A 22,369-nucleotide genomic window follows, 5' to 3' on the forward strand; every position below is an offset into this window, starting at 1 on the left:
TTTTTACTGTGACTTTTGATCAGTTTAATACATCCTTGCTCAAAAAAAGCATTAATTTCTTAAAAAAAAAAAAAAAAATCTTACTGACCCCAAACTTTTGAACGCTAGTGTAAATATTTAAAGAAAATATTTAATATCATAAAACATTAACCAGTTAAAAAAATATGGCATGTGGCTATCATTGTATCATAATTACATTATTAAATAACAATTACTTCAAGAGTTGCCAAGTTATTATTGAATAAATAATGTTTAATATTTTTATGTCAGATGAAATTAGCTATGTCATCATCTTGTTATCGTAATAGTTTTCAGTTTCCCTCCTGTAGGCATCCCGTATGACATTGGATGTCTGGAGCTGCTGTGTTGACTAACTAACCTGATGCGTTGTCGAAATTGTACACCGCTTCGAGATGCCCAATCGTGGTGGACGCCAACCTTAAAGAAATCAATAAAGAGCTCTTAGCGTCCCTGCAGAGCTTAAGGCAGTGCCATATGAAATGTCACACATATCTAATCTACGGGCAGACCTCACATTAGCACTGTTTAAGTGAATTAATCTCAGAGGTCGATGTGTTTCTGGGAACCGCAGTGAGCTTTAGTGAGCCAATATTCATCATTGATAGTTTTCATTAAAGTGAATTGTGGTACCACGCATGTTTTTCCAGTGCAACCTTTGGTTAAACAAGAACATGTCAGTTGATTGAGGGAAATTTTGGTACATGCAAATAATCATTTACAAAGTCAACTATTTAAAGATTAATAACGGAATAAGATGATCTCAAGCTGAGAGACTGTATATTTGCAAGAAGGTCACTTTGTCTTTTTAAAGTAAAACTAAGTGGCCATTAATGTCTGTAGTTGAGTTAAACATTAGAACACAATGTTCTTGAGAGCAAACTAGAAAGATGGCTTCTGTCCAGATATCTTTTGCAATTAAAGACGTAGTGATAATATCTGAAAAAATATGATGTAAAAAGATCACTTTTTACATATTCATCTTATCTTTGGTTGCATCACAATTCACATTCTTTTACTGCACACTAGAAGAACTTGTGACTGGTACATACTAAGTGTTGTGAGACAGTACAGCAGTGGCAGCTTTTGCTCAAATTCCTCATCATTTCTTGGAAAGAGACCCAGCACAAATTCCACTTCCGTATGACAATGGATTGTGGGTAGTGGTCTACCCGTATAGGTTTTTCAGTGGTTCATGCTTATATTTAGAGTGCAGGATGGCTAAAATAATGCTAATATAGCCTAAATTATTAAATTATGGCACATTTGGATGTACATAAAATTGTTTAAATTAAAAGAACACTTGGTTGATTATGATTTCGATTTTTTTAACTTTAGTTAGTGTGTAATTGTAACGAGGTTAGTAGATATGGGAAGAAGGAGGCGGGAACCGGCGAACATTGAACAAAACTTTAATCTCAAAATAAACAAACAAAACGAAAGTAATGCCGGCAGACCCTCGCGGACGTCTGCCGGCCACACAAACATAATAAAACATAACGTAAAGTCCAGGCCTGGTCCTCTCTCGTCCTTCACTGATGTCGCTCCTCCTTTTATGCCTCCGGAGCTCCTCCGTGAGAGACTCGAGGCCGGCACGCCTCGCAGGTGACGCTCATTATCACTCGCGTCACCGGCCTCGCGCCGTTCCCTCACGGCTCTCGCCCGCCCTGCTCGTCACATACCCCCAACGCCCCTCGCAGGCCGGGGGGTACTCCCGAGACTGCGCTTACTCCCCCCCGGGGCCTGTCTCGGCGGCCGCAGCACCTGGGGGTAAGGACAGACGAGACGAGAGAAAGGAGACGGAAGCAAGGGGAGCGACAGGACGAGAGAGGGGAGAGAGGAAAAAGAAAGAGGAAAAAAAAAAAAAAATTCTGGGTCCGGTTCCCAGACACACTGCCGCTCGGTCCTCAGCCTGCCGAGAGGCTTTTCCTCGCGGTGCCACATGCGATGGCACTGGACGCTTGGTGGACGGCCCGATCCTCGACCGCCTCCTGGCGGCCGGCGATGGCTCCTCCGACTGAGGGCAGCCGGCAGCGAGTCCCCCGTCCCCTGCTCCTCCCCTTAATGGCGGACGGCAGCAGGCTCCGGCCACACAAACATAATAAAACATAACGTAAAGTCCAGGCCTGGTCCTCTCTCGTCCTTCACTGATGTCGCTCCTCCTTTTATGCCTCCGGAGCTCCTCCGTGAGAGACTCGAGGCCGGCACGCCTCGCAGGTGACGCTCATTATCACTCGCGTCACCGGCCTCGCGCCGTTCCCTCACGGCTCTCGCCCGCCCTGCTCGTCACAGTAATGTTGCTGTTTGAGCATGAACAACATCTGCAAAGTTATGACGCTCAATGCAAAGGGAGATATTTTCTTTTACAGAAATCGCTTTTTAAGGACTACAACAAACGGCTGGTAGGGACTACAACCAGCTTCTTCCTGGTTTAGTGACATCACAAACCCTAAAATAAACCCCGCCCCTGAGAACACGCAACAAAGGGGGCGGGGCCATGTTGAGCTGCTTTAGAGAAGAGGAAGAGTTGTTGTAGTCGAGTGTTGTTGTTCATGCCGTCATTTTACACCGGACTGCTTCACAAACGAGGGTCAATTCAACACAAAAGATTAACATGACGGCACATGCTAGTCGATGAGTTGAATCAACTCCACAGCAACTACATAAATTTATCCACTAACCATTCAGAAACGTCCAGTTTCATTCTAAAAGTTGTAACTTCTTCCTGAGTCTCTCCATCAGTGTCGACTCCGGTTTGAACAATGTAAGGCTGAACACCGTTACTGACAATCCTCATTTTGGCTGCGTGAGATTCTCCAGCTTTGTTGTTGTTGAGCTGTTAAAGCTCCGCCCTCTTCTGGAAAGGGGGCCGGGAGCAGCAGCTCATTTGCATTTAAAGGGACACACACAAAAACGGCATGTTCACACCCAAATAGGGGCAAATTTGACAAGCTATAATAAATGACACATTCAATCTGGGGTCCCCTTTAAAAACCCATCTGACCAAAAACGAATCATTAATTCAGTATAATTAGCTCAAAAAGCAAGCATGCATACTATTCAGGATGGATAGTATGTAAATTGGAAGTCTGTGTTGCATTGCAAGTGTAAATAATAATTAATTTGATGTTTTGAAATATAGTTATAAGTTACTGGCAGGTCAGAATCAATGCCTGCAGAATTCCACAAAATTGGATCAGCCGTCATTGGTTAACATCAACACATTCCCCTTTCCCTTGTTTATTTATTAAATATTTTGGCTAATTTAATAATGCTTTCAGCCACTAATGAGAGTGTAGTAGTCTATTCAGTGTTATAAATGTTTACCTCACCATGTTTAAATGTATTTTTACAGAATTCTGCAGATTTCCCTCCATAATCAGTGTGGGAAATGCAAAAGCGTTCAAAGGCTTGAGTCAATTTATGAGGTTGGTGTCATTATGTCAGTTTCAATGACTCCTCCCTGTTCATTTTTCCCCCATTAATTTTCTTTTATTCCATTGATGCTGCGTAATGCTTATTGACAGACCTGCGCTCATATTAAGCTGCAGATGTTCCTCTCCTCTCCACTGACTGAATCGAATAGCTATCAGTCAGTCTGGAAGAGCGAATGCAAACAGGAGGGGGCGGGACCTCTCATGAGCACAGCAGTTAGTGGGCCGTCCCTGAGCCACTTTCATCACACCAACTCCAGCCAATCCCATAACAGCCTTTTGCATTTCCATGGCAACAGAGCTTTATAGCCTCACAAGAGGTGGATACAGGCGAAACGGCAGAGGAAAAAGGTTGCAAGTGAGAAGGAGATAAAAAAAGAGACATTTTTTTTTCCTTCATGTTTCCCCGATGATTTAACTGGCAGCGTTTGATGACATCTTCATTCAGATCAGAGGATGAAATAGCGCAACAATGGTGGCAGGATGCTAGAATGCTTCTGTTTGGGAATGAGATGTGGACCGGCTGCTTTCTGTCCATTGATCGGATCAGTTGGATAGACAGCGTGATAAGCGCCATCTAACAGGTAAAACGCCTATGCTTGGACAGACGTCTTGAATCTCAGCGCCTGGTTCTTGACACAACTGATAAACAGGTGTTTTTTGAGGGGACGGAGAGTTCTGAGGGCTCAGTTCAGACTGCATGTTTTGTTTTCCTGTTTTTGATCCGAGTCTCTAATGGAATGCTCATCATTCCCACAGTATTTTCACATGCAAATTCATCTGTGATGTCTCGGCTGTGATTTGCCGTTCTTAAGACCCAAACAGCCTCGCAATTTAACCGATACACGCCTTTTAATGGGGGAAAAAATCTTAAATCCAATGATGTCAACATTTTTTAAGGATGTACATTACAAATACTGTTAGCTCAGACGGCATTTCCTCATATGTTTATATTTAGATACAAACAGGTTCTCTAATAGGTATCATTTTGATCAAAAGCCTGTTGAAGTGTGACAGATTCTGCCGCCCCTAAATGATGATATGCCATTTTAACCATGTGGACACTTGACACAAACAAGCAATTACCTTACCATGATAATTAATACGCCATTAAATGTTATTGCCCCCTTTTTAGTCGCTCTCAAACTCCTGTATTTTGCATTTAGCTTTCGAGATGTGCTTAAAAAAGATATCGGGTTGTGATGTCCGTGTGTGTGTTTGTTTGGACGCATAGTTCCTGGTAAAGCAGTCTCAGTAGGGAACTGTCTTCTTATAGGCACTTGCCAACGGAAGGAATTTTTAGAAACCATCTGAACATAATTATGGAAAATTGCTTCTGATGCAAACTGCAGTGCATGTCTTTTTGACGTTACAGATCGGTGACAACACATGCTCCGACGTAGTACGGTATTATTTTAACCAGCTGGTGAGAAATAGGAAGATAATGCGCTGAAAATCCCTCTCCATACTAACATATGTCAGTGTTGTGTGACACGTCTGACACAGACGAATCCCATAGAGCTCGTGTTTTGTTTTAAAATGCCACGATGGGGTATCCGGGCGATCCAGACTAACCGGTTTCAATGGGAGTGAAGATGTCATCTGTAATGTTCTTTGAGGAATATGTAGATGTCTGTTCAAGGAAGCAGGCTTTGTCGGGAATGTAATGTGGCATCTGTCTCTGGCATGCAGCAGAACGTCATAGGCCTTCATGATGGTGTCTCAGTGCATTTTGGCTGATATTTCAGGTCTACCCACAAGCCCAGAGGAGATGCAATGCTCAGGGTCCCTGACCTAGTTCAAGACCAAAATGCACCAGTGCTGGCAGCTGTGACTCACCAGCGGTGACCATTACAGACTTGTTCCTGGTCTCGATAATCATTTCCAGCTGTGACCTTTTATTGCCTGTCCTGTGGAAGAATGACTAAACCACAGATATTCTGATATATATATATATATATATGCCAAAAGAGGATAAATGCAATCATTTTATTGTGCTTTGTCATTTCTAAAACACTGCACTATTGTATTTGATATCCTTAATTTAGATTTTGTGGCGTTCCAAATCGGCATTTGTTTGCATTTCTGTGGCATTCCAAACCGGCAAAAGACATTTATTTATTTTTTTTATTCGGAGCACAAAATGAGATGTTTTGCACATAGTGACTTTGAAAATGTAATTTATTTCTGTGATGCAAAGCTGATTTTTTTTTTTTTAAGCATCATTACTTGTCATCAGTGTCACATGATCTTTCAGAAATCATGTGCCGATTTTCTTTTCAAGAAACATTTATTATTATTAATATTGAAAATAGCTATGCTGCTTCATATTTTAGTCATTTTCTTGTATAGAAAATGTATCTTGATTTAAGAGATATTTATACTTGAAATAAGACAAAAATGCTTGGTAAGAAAAATTTTTTTTTGCAGTGACATTTTTTAGGATTCTGATGAATAGAACGTTAAAAAAAACAGCTTTTATTTGAAACAAATCTTTTGTAATATTATAAATGGCTTTACTGTCATTTTCATTAATTTAATCCATCCTTGCTGAATAAAATCATTAATTTCTTTGACCCCAGACTTTTGAACGGTAGTGTACTTGTAGCATTTAAATGATAAATCAAACAGTTATAAATTACTATTATATATATATATATATATATATATATATATATATATATATATTTTTTTTTAAATAATAAATAAAACACAGTTTTGTAACAACATAAGGGTCTTATTTCCTATAATAATACCTAAGCTTTGGAGTATCTTGGAATGAGGCAGTGGTGATAAACAGTAGTTTGGTCTTTAACCTTTCCTTTTGTTAGCCTTTGATTATTGTTACTATTTTTAGAGACTTGTCGAAGGTCCAGCCAATCTATTGTAATTGTGTTGAATGCTTCCTTTTCACCAGGGGCAAGACAGCGCAATCACACCGCAAACCTTTTTACTGCAAGTGTGTGTGACGTAACTGAGCCATACGAAGCTATTTATAGATCAAATAGCAAGATATTTTTCGTCATGGATGCCATTTTTAGCTCTGACAGCTGTTGCACCTAACATGGCCCCTCTTGGGAACCTTGAGATGGTCGCTTAGTCGATGGCTGGTGATTGTTTATGAGTCTTGCGGTGTTTGTGTTTACACCAGCTCACCTTTCTGCTCACACACACTCAGCTGTCTGCTTTACCTCTCAGGGAAGAGTTGGGTAAGTTGTCTGTGGATAATCCGTCTTACACTAAGCGGTCTGTGTCATGTGACGCGCCCTGTAGAACTGCAGGAGAGTTACGGTGTCTGCCGGACCTCTGTGTCATCAGCAGGTGGATTTACGTTTCTCAAGGCAGCCGAAGGTCAAAACGAGGCCCCTTGTGTTTTGTTTCTGGGAATCGCTTGCATAGATGTCATTCGCGGACAGTCGGATTCCGGTACAGCACTGCTGCCGTACAGTAACACTGTATTTATTAATTGCGAGTTGCTGGCGCTGCATGTGTTTGAGACCACTATATCTGAATACATAATGCCTGTGATTATACAGAACATCTGTTGGTTTTGTGTTTTGTGAGTGATTATGGAGTAATATGGAATATGCTACTTTGCAAACAGAGAAATACACTGTTTTTAATATGCGTTTCGGTTTAAAGATGCTTTACCACTGTTTTTCTACATATATATTATAGTATATTATAGAATATTATAGTATATGTATTACATATGTAGCATTTTGTTTCATTTTGAAGAACCAGAGTTTTGCAATTAGTTTTTTTTTTTTTTTTTTCTATGTATAAACATATATGAGATTTTATTTATTTATTTATTTATTCTTCTGTAGACATGCCATTTTTCATACTGACTGCTGCTTTTTAAAAACACTTTGTCTGACTGGTTCAACCTTTGTAATCTCGAGTCATTTTATTAATCAGTATTTTTGTCTTGTATATATCTCAATATCCTTCAAACAACATAAATTTACTCAAGCCAACTTGCATAAAATATTTAGACTTATTTTCAGAGAAAATATCTTGAATCAAGTTCGTTTTTTTAAGCATTTAAGCAAATTTATGTGGTTTATGGTGAGGATTGATTATGTTGTGATATTTTCACTGGAGATCCTTATTATGCAACACTTGAGTTAAAAACAAAATGTCAAAGGCGATCCCCTGGACATCCGTAACTGATTTGTCTGTGTTTTCTCCCCAGGTCTGAGAATGAGCTCAGCTCCTTCTCTCTGATGCACTCGAGCTAAGGGCCGTCCTGGTGGATTTGCCCCTGACCCAGCGGAGCGTTTCCAGCCCCAGCCCCGCTCCACGCCCATCATGCTGATCAAAGAGTACCGCATCCCCATGCCCATGAGCGTCGAGGAGTACCGCATCGCTCAACTCTACATGATTCAGGTTTGCTCATGGTTTCATCTTGCATTAAAGCAGTAGAAAATTTTGCCATTATTTACTCCGCTTCACAATGATGCTCATAATGACAACGTCTGACAAGCTCCAAAAAGGATTAAAAAAACTCCATAAAAGTAGTTTGTACAGCTTTTGTGCTACATTCCAATTCTTAATGTAATATTAAAATATGATGCATATACAGTATGATTCCTATAATAAAATATAAGTTAAATTTAACATTTAAAATGTAAAGTTTTACATTTAAATTAAGTTATCTACCAAAAATATTCAACATCAAGTATGGCGACTTTAGATGCGTCAAATAAGGTTTGACATCAATAACGTTTGACTATAAGACACGCAAGAAACAACAGCATCTAATCTGTGCCATATTTTGAGATCTTCGGCTTAAAAATTGGTGTGTTCTATGGCTAGGTAAAAGTATTTCTCGATTTGAATCGATTCTCATTTTTATGAACCGATATCGATTCTTAAATCGATATTTTTGCTTGTGAACGAATCATCCCTTCATCTTTACTACAAGTTATAGCATGAAATAAACATGAATGATCATCAGAAGGCATGTTGAAAGATACCGAATTTAACAAAATCCGTGTCATGTCTCATGTATTCGTTTAATCAGTGTTTCAACTGCGGAAAAACGTCAATAAAAAAAATAAGCTTGTCTATACAATATGTCACCAGAAAAGCCATTGTCCAAAAACTTGTTAGTCAGCTAGAAAAATTAACTCTAGAAAGGAGCATTTTGCTAAATACAGTATACTATGCTAGGGTTGTCAAAAGTACCGGTACTTCAGTACCAAGTCGGTACTGACATGTTAAAAATGTAACGATACCAGCATTTCCCCCTAGAATTTTGAGTGCTGTTGAGTGGATTCTGACTAACTTAAACACCTAGTTTGTTCTTCACAGGAAACTATCGTACAACTTCATTCATATTATTTTTATGTGCTTTTTTTAGCCTATTTGAAGCTTGACAGACATGGTCACTATAAACCATTGTGTGGAAAAGAGCTGTGTGAATCTCCTTTTGTGTTCCACGGAAAAAATAACAGCCTGTGGGTTTGGAACAACATTAATATGGAAAAAAAAAAAAAAAATGGCAGAATTTTCATTTTTGGGTTCTCCTTTTAAGCACGTCATGCACTTCTGTTGTTTCTGTGAAGTGCGTAACATACAAAAAGATGTGACTCACAGCTGGCTTGCTTGGTGTTTCCTTTTTTTAAAACATGCTGTACTCTCTGGGTCAAATGCAATGAAACTTGCATGTTTGAATCATTCAGATATGATGCACGCATTCAATTTTACAGAACAAAGATGGTGCTTCACGTCTCTTACCTCAGTCTATTTTTGGTAGGGCACAATAGTTTCACATGCTCTAAAAATTTCACTAAATCTGGCCCGTGATCCCCTGAGAGAGGATGTCAGAGAGGTTTCGGGTGCTGGCGAGGCAGGAAGCACCTTACGCATTGTGCTGATGCCGAAACCACCAGCATGCTAGTGGAAAAACGCTGATGCTCATCGGCAGCCAGGAATCAATACGGACCACTGCGATGTGCTAATGTAGATGTTGTGAGTGTTTCTAGAAGGGCTAATGTTGTGACCTGTGGTCTGCACCATGGCAGTGTTGGTTTACTTATTGCTATTTGTTGAAAAGGCAAGGTAATAGCTTTGTTTTGAAAACTAGTAAGCTCCCTAGATAGACAGCAGTGTAAGACATCATGGCCAGAAAAGCTGTTCCAAAAGATAAGCAGCAATCTTCGAGTTTTCATTTTGTCCAAATTCTAAGGTGTAACAAGTATCTTTCATAGAGAAGGCAATCCCAGAATGCACTGGGCCGAGATCAAGAAACAAAACAAAGATGGCGAAAAATTCAAAAGTAATATTGAATAAGTGAAGTTTGAAGTTTTTCAATAAAAATAGTTCAATCTAATAGGGCTGTATGATTAATCAAAATAAAATCGTAATGATGACATACAAGAAAAGTGTGGACGATTTACTGTTTCGTTTCCTTGATTTGCTAAATTGTGTACATGATTTACTATTTCGTTCCCTCAATTTGCTAAATCGTGCCTACGATTTACTATTCCATTCCCTCAATTTGCTAAATCGTCTGCACTACTTACTAATTCGTTCCCTCGATTTGTTAAATTGTTGCGGGCAATTTACTAATTTGTTTCCTCGATTTGCTAAATTGTGTGCATGATTTACTAATTCGTTCCCTTGATTTGCTAAATTGTGTGCACGATTTACTAATTCGTTCCCTTGATTTGTTAAATTGTTGCGGGCAATTTACTAATTCGTTCCCTTGATTTGTTAAATTGTTGCGGGCAATTTACTAATTCGTTCCCTTGATTTGTTAAATTGTGTGCATGATTTACTAATTCGTTCCCTCGATTTGCTAAATTGTGTGCATGATTTACTAATTCGTTCCCTCGATTTGCTAAATTGTGTGCACGATTTACTAATTCGTTCCCTCGATTTGCTAAATTGTGTGCACGATTTACTAATTCGTTCCCTCGATTTGCTAAATTGTGTGCACGATTTACTAATTCGTTCCCTTGATTTGTTAAATTGTTGCGGGCAATTTACTAATTCGTTCCCTTGATTTGTTAAATTGTGTGCACGATTTACTAATTCGTTCCCTTGATTTGTTAAATTGTTGCGGGCAATTTACTAATTCGTTCCCTTGATTTGTTAAATTGTGTGCACGATTTACTAATTCGTTCCCTCGATTTGCTAAATTGTGTGCATGATTTACTAATTCGTTCCCTCGATTTGCTAAATTGTGTGCATGATTTACTAATTCGTTCCCTCGATTTGCTAAATTGTGTGCACGATTTACTAATTCGTTCCCTCGATTTGCTAAATTGTGTGCACGATTTACTAATTCGTTCCCTTGATTTGTTAAATTGTTGCGGGCAATTTACTAATTCGTTCCCTTGATTTGTTAAATTGTGTGCACGATTTACTAATTCGTTCCCTCGATTTGCTAAATTGTGTGCACGATTTACTAATTCGTTCCCTTGATTTGTTAAATTGTTGCGGGCAATTTACTAATTTGTTTCCTCGATTTGCTAAATTGTGTGCATGATTTACTAATTCGTTCCCTCGATTTGCTAAATTGTGTGCACGATTTACTAATTCGTTCCCTTGATTTGTTAAATTGTTGCAGGCAATTTACTAATTCGTTCCCTTGATTTGTTAAATTATTGCGGGCAATTTACTAATTCGTTCCCTTGATTTGTTAAATTGTGTGCATGATTTACTAATTCGTTCCCTCGATTTGCTAAATTGTGTGCATGATTTACTAATTCGTTCCCTTGATTTGTTAAATTGTTGCAGGCAATTTACTAATTCGTTCCCTTGATTTGTTAAATTGTTGCGGGCAATTTACTAATTCGTTCCCTTGATTTGTTAAATTGTGTGCATGATTTACTAATTCGTTCCCTCGATTTGCTAAATTGTGTGCACGATTTACTAATTCGTTCCCTTGATTTGCTAAATTGTGTGCACAATTTACTAATTCGTTCCCTCGATTTGCTAAATTGTGTGCACGATTGACTAATTAGTTCCCTCAATTTATAAATCGTGTGCACGATTTAGCTTACCTTTTTCCTGCATGTTATGTGCGGGGCTCTGTACAATAGTAATTTGTCTTTTTTTGTTTAATAATTTCATTTAGTAGTAGTAATAATAATAATAATAATAATAATTTTATTTTACAGTACTTTAGTATTATTAATTTATAGTCATATTGATATATAACCACAAAATGTTTGGCCTTACAGACAAGCACAGCAAACCTGGCACTTTTTTTAAGATTGCAGTTTTTATCAGAAAAAGTACAATCAGTGATTTCCCCCAAATTGCTTTTATACCTTTTAGAGTATCGTGGCAATAGTTTATCAACATGTTAAGCTCTATTGGAACTGATTGTAAGTTGAGTCTTGAATTCATTTGTGTGCCACAAAGTTGCTGCTTTACATATAAAGCGTTCATCAGAGCTGTATCTAGCGAAACGTCTGTCTGTAGAGGTTTGGGTGAAATATAATGAACTAGCTCGTCTCCAGCATGCTCAGATCGTTCTTCAAGCTCACAGCGAGGTTACGGCCACAGATCTAACTGAGCTTCCACCCACATGCTCTGCTTTCTCTGAATGGTCTTATAAGGTTAATTAGCAGTCTGTCAATGCAGCTGCCTCTCAGTGTTGATGTCAGTGAGGTATTAAGCAAACGGCCCCTATAGACAGCCAGGACGTTACTATCCAATTGCAGCAGGCATGCTAAATTTAAGCACTTGTGCTAAGTCAGTGGACATCAGAATCGAACGTTGACTCGCATAAGACTTGAAGTCCTTTGGGAACGAGTGTCTAATTAGCAGATTTCTAAAAGCGTGAGTCATCGAAAGTGTGAAGTAGCGTCCATATGACTGATGGTTGGATCGTTTAGGCTTGGCGTAGAGATTCGAAGTTTGAAGCCAATTAACACGCTAAATCTGCATCTAAAGAGAACATTTGTGTCCTTGTTAAAGTTAGTTTCACTTGTTTATTTGGATTGTTTTATGCGTTCTTTCCAAGTCTCGCTGTTTATAAGCACCATCTGTTGACATGCCATCGCAGAGTTCCCCTAATGAGTGTGCGGTGGGCACACACACGGTTCGGCATGCTCGTACACTGTCAGAGTGACCCCGCTGGTGTAGTATTAAACCTGTGTGTGTGTGTGTGTTTGTGTGCCCATGCTTCCGATTACAGCGACTGCAGTTCTAGTAGCCTCATGTTACGTGGCAGAACTCTGGTCAGAAACCGTGAACAGATGTTCAACGCTGGTGGAAATATAAACAAATCTAGTTCCGCTGTGTAAAGAGTGAGGTGGTTTTTGGTGTGTGTGATGCACCAAAGATGAGTTTTTCACTTCATGAGCCAGTGTATGTCATCCGAGTTGAGTCACACCAGTGCATTATGGATTTAGATTGTTTGGTAATTGATTACTTCAAGCTTGGGTGGGGCAATCAAATGAAGCCACATCATGGATATTAGTGATTTTTAAATGCACTTTGTATCTGGCAATTAGAGAGATAGTTCACTCAAAAATGTACTCATCCTCAGGCCATCCAAGATGTAGGTGACTTTTATTCAGCAGAACAATAAAGAAGATATTTAGCTGAAACCATGGTGGTCCTTGGTGATTCACATGCAAGTCAACGGCTACCGTCACTTTAAGAGTGAAAAAAAAAAAAAAACATACAGGCAAAACTGACACGTGTTTGTTTACAACAGAGAGGGAGGACTCGTGTGTTGTATTGTTCATCAAAATGGTACCTGCTTGTGCTCATCCTGGATTGCTTGAGCAATCTCAGTCAGAAAGGCTTTTCACAGATTCTTAAAGGCACAATATGTAAGATTTAAATTAAAATATCTAAATCCAGAGAAATAAGCTATTTTAACCAGGACACAGACCATGTCCGTGCATCGATTTCCGGTTTTATTTTGTAGAAACCACCGAAACACCAAAGATGCTTTAATATATTATATGTTTTATTAGACAAGGGAACAACTGTTTGGATACATTTATAGACAGTAAACGAATTATTGTTATATAGCTCAACATGTTTAGTTTTATTGTTTGGATCAAATTTTCTTGATTTTCCGCAAGTGCCATGTTTTTACCATGCCTCAGGGAAAAACACTATTTTGTCAAGTGGCTAACATAGCATAAGGTAACTTTAGTAACAGTAGTACATCATTTTCTCCGTCATACAGTATGTTTTAAAGTTAATTGCATGCCATTTAGCAACACAAGCCATCCAGCAATTTTTAATATGATATTCTAATATCGGTCTAGCAGCATACTGCAGTGTGCAACAAGTGTCTCACAGCAGCCGCCGAGCGAACGCACAGAGTAACGTTATAACATAATTTTCAACACACTCAAATGTATCTAATATGATAAACAGCGCTGCGTTTATCGACCGGAAGAAGCAGAAGCGGCGATTGTGTCATAATAAAAGCTCTGCTGCTCTCGAGCCGTGTGTCACGCTCGTCTCTCATTATCAATCGCTCCAGCGGCCTCGTTCTGCTTCGTGCTACAGTAACGTTAATAATCTCATCCATGAACATGATTTCTGCCTGAGTCCCGTCGGATTCTTTTCCACCGGCTGTGAGGTGAAGACAACATCTCCCATGATTCCGTGCTCAATCTCAACGTCATCAAGCAACACCTTTGTTTTGAATAGGTGACCTCTAGTGGCGAAAACTTACATATTGTGCCCTTAACGTTTGAGCTCCCGCACATATGTCATTATGCGACAGGAAGCTCATGCTCAGGACCGTTTGCCGAAGCGGTGGATTACAGGTAATAATGCTGTAAATAATGTTCAGTTTCTTGCACAGACCAATCATTTCGATTCATAAGACCTCAATGAATTGTCAGGAGCCACAGGTATTAATTTTGTTTTGCCTTGATATGTTTTTTTTTTTTTGGACTCTCAAAGTGACGGTAGCTGTTGACTTGCATTATATGAATCACAGAGGCCCATGGTTTTAGCTAAAAACTTCACTTAAAAAATTAACTTACACCGTGGATGGCCTGAGGGTAAGTAAATGAACAGATTTTTATTTTTAGGTGAACTCTCCCTTTAAGTTTCCTAAACCACGTCATTTAAGATTTTTTTTTTTTTTTTTAATTAATAGCGTCTCTTACCTTGTGAATCTGTTCAAACGTTTTTGTCATCACTCCAGTGTTAATGGATTTTTTTTAATTTAATTAAAAATATATGTAGATTAATGTTGCTGTTTATATATTCATATAAATATGTTTTAGTTAAAAATATATGTAGATTAATGTTTCTATATGTTCTATATATTGGCAGTGCTTCCCACACATAGACTTTACTTGGGCGGGCCGCCCAAGTATATTTGGAGACACATTTTTGCTTTTATTATTTTTATCCTATTTTATACTTTTATATCCGCGCAAGATAATGAAACCATCCGCGATCGATTAACTAGTCGTTTCGTACCTGCTCGTTCTGTGTGCGTCAGAACTGTTTACTCCCGCTGACATTCCCACGGGCACTGCATGTTGCAAAGTCACAAGGGGGCGCTGTTGCGCTTTCTACAAGCTTCAAAGCGCTTCAGACTGCTTCAAAGTGATTCTCAAAAGCGCAGATTTATGCCAAGCGATTGCTAATGAACTCAAGTTGATGAAATATTACAATGTCTACTTTATGACCTTTATATAAAATATTTTAGACGATTGTAAGAATCTGAAGGATCAGCCTGCAATTGTTTAAACATTTCAAAATAAGAGTCCCGGTGTATTACGGGTTTGTTTATTAAAAGTCACACGCTGTAGTATTTTGGTTACTAAATTGTATTTAATTTGATTTCCCATAGTAAATTATTGTAGTCTCCCCCACAGGAAGAAAAGACTAAGAACATTATTTGACACATATATTATTAATTTTATAAATTTTACTAGTAAAATCTGTGTCCCATTCACTGAGAGAGACACTATATGACAGCAAGGAGAGCATAAGAAAAGGTGAATCATTTTAATGCTGAAATCTTGCATAATTTACAATGCATAATATTAGTATGTAATTAAATGTAATATGCTATGTAATTAAAATTAATTTCAATAAATAAAAATACTTTAAAAATCACACATTAATTGTTTGTCACATGTAATAGACCATTTTTTGTGCCGTGGGTAATAGGAGGATTTTTTTGCCCGGCTACCACCGCAAGTATATTTCAAACCTGTGGGAAGCACTGATTGGTGTATTTGTATAAATGAAAATGATTTAATACTATTCTTTCTTGTTTTCATTTAATAAAAAAACTGTTGGAAAACATCTTTTGCTATTTTTTTAAAATGTATTTTAAATGTATTTTTTACTACATTTTACTTTTTGCATGAAACATTTTAAATCTGTTTGGCAACAGTGGCTTGGTTTTGGTTGAAATGCTGGTTTGTCTATATTTTTTTTTAAATTCACCCTTTTAAGCCATTTCAATGCAAGCACATAATTATATTGAGATATGTATTGAATATTGTCATTTTTTTTGTTCTATACACCAGCAGGAATTTGTCTTTCAAAGCTTCCGTCACAGCAGCATCACACTTTCCCGCTGTATCCCTCGCTCTCCTGTTTTCTCTTTCTCTCCCCTCCGGTCAGACCCCCTCCTCTGCAGCGTCACAGCTGAGCTCCGGTTGCCATGGATACCTGTGACATCAGCCGGAGCATGGCGCTCACTGCAGTCATTTGTTTGTGGCGCGAGAGGGGAGACGGAGGGAGAGGTCACGATGATGCAGGCCTGTTGCCAGGGCAACTTCACTCCCGTGATTTCTGCTCTCCGCAGATGGGCAGTGAAGGTGCATCGCGCCGAGGTTAAACCTCTCACATGATCTTCGCCGTCCGTGTCCATATAGGGCAGCATTTTCTTTTCACTCATCCACGGAGATGCTAAATTAAGGGTAGAGTTGAGTGTGGGTGGTAAATTTCAACTGGAAAGCAGGAAATCTCTGTGGATGCTCCTTTTTAGGGCCTAGTCATTTTTCATTTGAATTAACGTCATCCATGTGAAATATGTAATTAGCTAGAGTGCACAGGAATCCTGCCAGGCAAAACTGAACTCCAGTTTTCTGCTTTCTATCAGTTACGGTAGTCGCAACACGGCTCTCGGTGCCAACCGAGCATTTTTCTCATCTTCATTATGACCTCTCAGCAGTTACTTGGCCTTTCAAATATATTCATTTTGCATTATTTTCATCAAAAAGTGCTTTCTCAGGCATAAAGTACATTTTGTACCATCAGCACTACCTTCATAAAAAGAAATGAATCCCCACTAAAATACTATTATTATTATTATTATATTTCAACCATTTGAGGGTCTGATTCTATTAAACTGGGTCATTTAAAAGTGATTATTAGAGCTTCTATCAGCTGTCAACCGGAAACATCATGTGATCATCAAGTGATCGATTATGTTCAGAATTGAGCAGCGAGAAAATTTTTGTTTCAGTACTGGTTCTCAACTGGTGAGTTGTGACCCAAAATCAGGTCACAAGTCTGTCCCTATAGGGTCGTGATTAGAGGGGAGACACAACTGTGCTTGTTGAACATAAACAGTTCATTATTATTAAATGTTGCTCCATATCATCTCTGCACGTCCTCTGAGTCTGGGTCATTTTAACGTGCATTTGGGAACGAAAACATGCGGCAACCATCTTCACAAACTTGTAATTAGAAGCGCTCTCCTTGCGGTGTTCTGTCAAAATAAGAGTTTGATGGTTTAATGTTTGAAAATGAAACTTTCATTATGAAATTTGGCACACAGAGGACAGTACGAACATTAACCACAGCAATTTTGGTGTATCTAACTCAATCCCTCTAGCGCCACCAAACTGTCCAACTTACGTTTATGCTAATAACTTCTGAACCGTAAGGGCTGGAAACAAAATTCATTTTCCGCTCATCATTTTCCATTCTGAAAATTTTTCGCCATTCTTAAGGCCTTTGCACACCGAGTCCGAAATTTTCGCATGCATTTTTTCGTATTCGTAATCCTAAAAATTCGTCACACACAGAGACCTTGCACACCGAGTCCGATTGCATATTAATGAATGCGTTGCGAAAAAAATCGCAAAACAATACAAAATGAAGTCTTCAAGCAGTGAGCACGATTTAGTTGTCCTCTCTCTCCTTAAAAAGAGGAAATATTGGGTCCATCCAATTTCGAGATTGCATAGAGAGAAAGGAGAGTTCACCTCATCAAGGAGCTGCGTGATTATCCGAGCGTTTCAAAGTTTACTTCAGGATGTCAGTGGCTCAGTTTGATGCTTTACTACTGGCACAATCTGTCTTTATATTCAGTCTCTTTGTATTCCTCACGTTGTTTGTCATTCAGTGCTGCTGTTTTGTCCTGTAGGCAACGTTGATCAACTTGTCAAATGGCATTCGGGACACTCGCGTACGGTGGCTCTGAATTGTCAAAACGTCTCTCAAAATGCGTGCCACGGATGCGAAAAATGCATAAAATCGAACCTGATCCGAATATTTTTTTGACGGACGAAAGTTTCGGAGGCAGTGTGCAAACGTGATTGACAAAACGTGAGGTCGAATTTATTTTTTAACGTGCGAAAATTTCGCATGCGAATATCGGACTCGGTGTGCAAAGGCCTTTAGACAATTTGTCTGATTTACACATGAATTGACTCAAATCATCTTCATACCTTGCTGGCAAAATTTGTTAAATGCTTTTTGATGAAATGTTCTCAAATAAAGTGTGCAATGCAATGCTTTAGCATATTGAGATGAATCTTAGTACGTCTTCACAAACATGACCTGAGGCTACGTACAGTGTTTTGGTACAGTGCCACCTACTGGTCAGGAGATATGAAAAATTGATATTTTTGCTTATTTCTGAACGATTTGCCTAAAAATCATAAAACTGGCCTCTCTTTTTATTCAGTGCAGCATACCGAGTCATATACCCAATTTTCCAATATTGGCCATTTTGGGCTTCGACAAATTTTTAATTTTGTAGTAAAGTGCTGGAATTTGCACGTATGCATTAGCGTATAGTTACGAAACTCTGTATGTGTTATTGGGACCATGCCAAAAGTTTCATAACAGTGCCACCTTCTGGTCAAAATTTATAATTAATTTCAAACATGTTAATAGCTTTTAATTAATTTTGCCTGTTTAAAAAAAAAAAAAGGTCTTGATAGATTTGTTGAGTCATATTGAGAACAGTGATACCAATTATGCCATATTCAGTAGAACTTGCTGTCCGCCATTTTGAATTTCTTTGAAAACCTACTTTTTCAAGCTCCTCCTACACCGTTTGTTAGCCTGGAAAATCCAGCCTCACCACTATACCAGCGGATGAGTCTGGTCGGCCATTGAATCAATTCGTTTCTAGGGCGGAGCAAATCCGAGCAAACAGGAAGTGGAGTAAAAAAAATCAGAGAAGGGCGGATATGACGTTAGCAAAGCGACAAGAGAGTCAACAGCGAAAAGTAAATAATTAATGTATTTTTGGTCATTTAAAACTGAATTCACGGCTGAATAGAACAAACTCTCGGGTCTCCCGTGCGCAATCTTTGTTGATATTGAATGGTCTTTCGCCGCACTAGAGTGACGCTATTTGTGTCACTGAAATAAACTAATCTGATTGCACGGTACGGTTTGGAGTTGACTCGAATCGCGACGGAGGGCGGACTGACCAGACTGATATATTTTGTAGAAGATATATCAGTCTAGCCTTGCCAGGCAAACCGTTTGATTTGCAAACCGTTTGATCAAACTGTCTGATTTTCACCAAAATTAGCTCAGTTCATCTTCAGACCATACTGGCAAAAAGTTATTAAAAGTTTTTTGAATAATGCATCGAATAATGCATTAATCAAATTGTTGGTTTGATGCCAAATTTATTCTGAAGCTGTAACTCTGCAACTCTTTGGCATTTTGACACCAAACTTTGTGTGTCATTGTCACCTCACACTGACCACACCATAATAATTTGATAACAGCGCTATCTATTGGTCAAAAGTGATAAGCAATTAAATAATATTACTGGTAATTGTATTAACATTTTTTAAGCCATTTTGCATAAAATAATCTAAATTTTTTTTTAATTACTCATTGTTGAAGTTGGTCTGATGCTCCCAGCCATGCTTGCATGACTCGTTGTGCCTTTTTGCGCTTGCTTGACCCTGATAATTGCTGCTTGCAGCTATATTCATTACTATCTTTATTATTTTATAGCCATATTGATATAAAATCAGAAAAAAAATTGTGCAGCCATATGTTGATGCAAAGCAAACCTGGAATGTTTTTTTGTGCAGCCCTATTAAAAAATCTTATGTTTGGTTTTAAGAACAGTTTTGGTAACAATTTTGGTGCTACATCAAAATCACAATCACTGATACAAAATCGTGGGGAAAAACATTGCAATATAATTGTACTGCACAACCTTATGGTGTCAAGTCCACACTTCTCTAAGGTGTGTGTGTGAATGTGTGTACGAGGGATTGATTGTAGCGAGTGCGGGGCCTGATGTCATCTGTCAGCACCATAATGAAGTGCTGGCGACTCCACGCTGGGAGGATGAGCAAAAACAGATACCACGGCCCAGTGCTTCTTCCGCCCTTTCCCTCTCCCGCCTGCCATTTGTCTGTCTGTCCCCACCTCCTGCCACCTCCAGCTGCTGACAGCTCACCTCTCTAACTAGAAGATGTGATTGGTCCATTTCTTCCTGCTCTGCACATGTGAGCAACCTGCAGATGGCTTGAATGGGCTCCTGCTTCACACGCATAATGTGGAATGTGATGGTCCGACGTCAGTCTGCAAGTTTGACAGAAAGATAGAGAAGCAGCTGTCTGACATTCAGAAATACACGGCGGCTATTCCCTTGCTGGCGCGGACCAGTGCTTTTAAAATGGAAATGTATTACTCTCCACGTATCTGGCGATAGAGGACGAATTAAAACCCCTGAAACTGAGAGGCCAAGAGTGATCGTTTCTCAGGCGTCTCGGCTGCGGGACAGTTTGGCACTTGCTGAGCACAGACTGACGTTGCACCTGTGAGCAGTCAACAGAGCTTTCCACTGCTTGTGTTTCCTCATGTCTTGTGCCAGTCAGGCTTGTTCGAAATTCAGGATTGAAGGATTGGCTTCCTTTCAGTTAATAAGTGTGAATTTGAATGGTGTGTTGGAAGTTGAATAAGTTAATAATCGAAATGACAGGAAGAGGAATTTACTGAATTAAAGTGTTAAAGTGTCTTTGAATTTCTTGTAACACAAGTAATGCATTCTAGAAAATAAGTTATTCTTCCACCCTGATTACAAAAGTGAATTTAGTAAATATGATTAAAATGTCATAATTAATAAATTAAAGGGAACCTATAATGTCCCTTTTACAAGATGTAATATAAGTCTCTGGTGTCTCCAGAATGTGTCTGAAGTTTCAGCTCAAAATACCCCACAGATCATTTATTAGAGCTTGTCAAATTTGCTCCTATATCCTATATTCGAGCAAAAACACAGTTTTTGTGTGTGTCCCTTTAAATGCAAATGAGATGCTGCTCCCGGCCCCCTTTCCAGAAGAGGGCGGAGCTTTAACAGCTCATGCTTCAACAACAACAAAGCTGGAGAATCTCACGCAGCCAAAATGAGGATTGTCAGTAACGGTGTTCAACCTTACATTGTTCAAACCGGAGTCGACACTGATGGAGAGACTCAGGAAGAAATTGCAACTTTAAAGGCCTTTGCACACTGAGTCTGAAATTTTCAAATGCGTTTTTTTGTATTTGTGATCCTAAAAATTCGTCATGCACAGAGACCTTGCACACTGAGTCCAATGCGTATTAATGAATCCGTTGCAAAAAAAATCGCAAAACAATACAAAATTAAGTCTAGTTGTCCTCTCTCTTCTTAAAAAGAGAAAAAGAAAGAGGAAATATTGGGTCCATCCAATCCGAGATTGCATAGAGAGAAAGGAGAGTTACACCTCATCAAGGAGCTGCGTGATTATCCCAAGCGTTTCAAAGTTTACTTCAGGATGTCAGTGGCTCAGTTTGATGCTGGTACAATCTGACTTTATATTCTGTCTCTTTTTTTTCCACACGTTGTTTGTCACACAGTGGTACTGCTTTGTGCTGTAGACAACGTGGATCAACTTGTCAGATGGCATACGGTGGCTCTGAATTGTCAAAACGTCTCTCAAAACGCATGCCACGGATGCGAAAAACGTAGAAAATCGAACCTGATCCGAATTATTTTATGATGGATGAAAGTTTCGGAGGCAGTGTGTAAACATGATTGACACAACGTGAGGTCGAATTTATTTTTTAACGTGCGAAAGTTTCAGATGTGAATTTCGGACTCAGTGTGCAAAGACCTTAAGAATGCATCTGGACATTTCTGAATGGTTAGTGGATAAATTTATGTAGTTTCTGTGGAGTTGATTCAACTCAACGACTAGCATTTGCCGTCATGTTAATCTTTTGTGCAAATCCAGCGTTGAACTGACACTCATTTGGGAAGCAGTCCGGCGTAGATCTGTCTAACGTTTTATCCATCTATCGTTTTATCTATTGTATCGTCCTGTCAGTGCCCATGTGGTCGTCTCATGAGAGCACTCAGAGGAAATGAAAATGGTATAACTTTCTTCTTTGTCTCTGAAACAAACTTCACCTTAATGAAGGTCTTAAGTAAGCTTTGTCGGCTTTTAATCACCCCACTATCATCTTGATAATGCACAGTCACGGCTGATGGGATCTGTGTGGCCATCTGCCCTGCGAGTGCGCCAGCTCCACTGGCCTGTCATCATCCATCTTTTATTTAAACACAGAGGATGCATAACAATTACATAATTGCACCTACATTCATGTCATGAATTAATTCAAATAGAAATGTAAAACAAAAATGCTGTACAGAATTAAAACTGATGTTTGACACTGATCCAACATGTGTTCACTTTCAGGGGCCTAGGACACAATTT

The 22,369-nt window shown here is 39.0% G+C and overlaps 1 protein-coding gene across 6 annotated transcripts in view; it reads left to right on the plus strand.

The window, feature by feature from the left end:
- LOC125262452 (membrane-associated phosphatidylinositol transfer protein 2) overlaps positions 1–22,369 on the plus strand; it is an 82,335-nt gene that overhangs the window by 19,317 nt on the left and 40,649 nt on the right. For 4 of the 6 annotated variants that reach the window (XM_048181229.1, XM_048181232.1, XM_048181233.1 and 1 more), the window contains exon 2: positions 7,651–7,844. In XM_048181229.1, coding sequence (XP_048037186.1) covers positions 7,767–7,844 — 78 coding nt within the window. In that variant the 5' untranslated portion in view covers positions 7,651–7,766. Of the gene's footprint in view, positions 1–3,751; positions 4,037–6,508; positions 6,662–7,650; positions 7,845–22,369 lie in introns of those variants that run through there. The other 2 variants (XM_048181230.1, XM_048181231.1) reach the window with 2 other exon arrangements.

Source organism: Megalobrama amblycephala, linkage group LG2, assembly GCF_018812025.1.
Source record: "Megalobrama amblycephala isolate DHTTF-2021 linkage group LG2, ASM1881202v1, whole genome shotgun sequence".
Lineage (NCBI taxonomy): Eukaryota > Metazoa > Chordata > Actinopteri > Cypriniformes > Xenocyprididae > Megalobrama > Megalobrama amblycephala.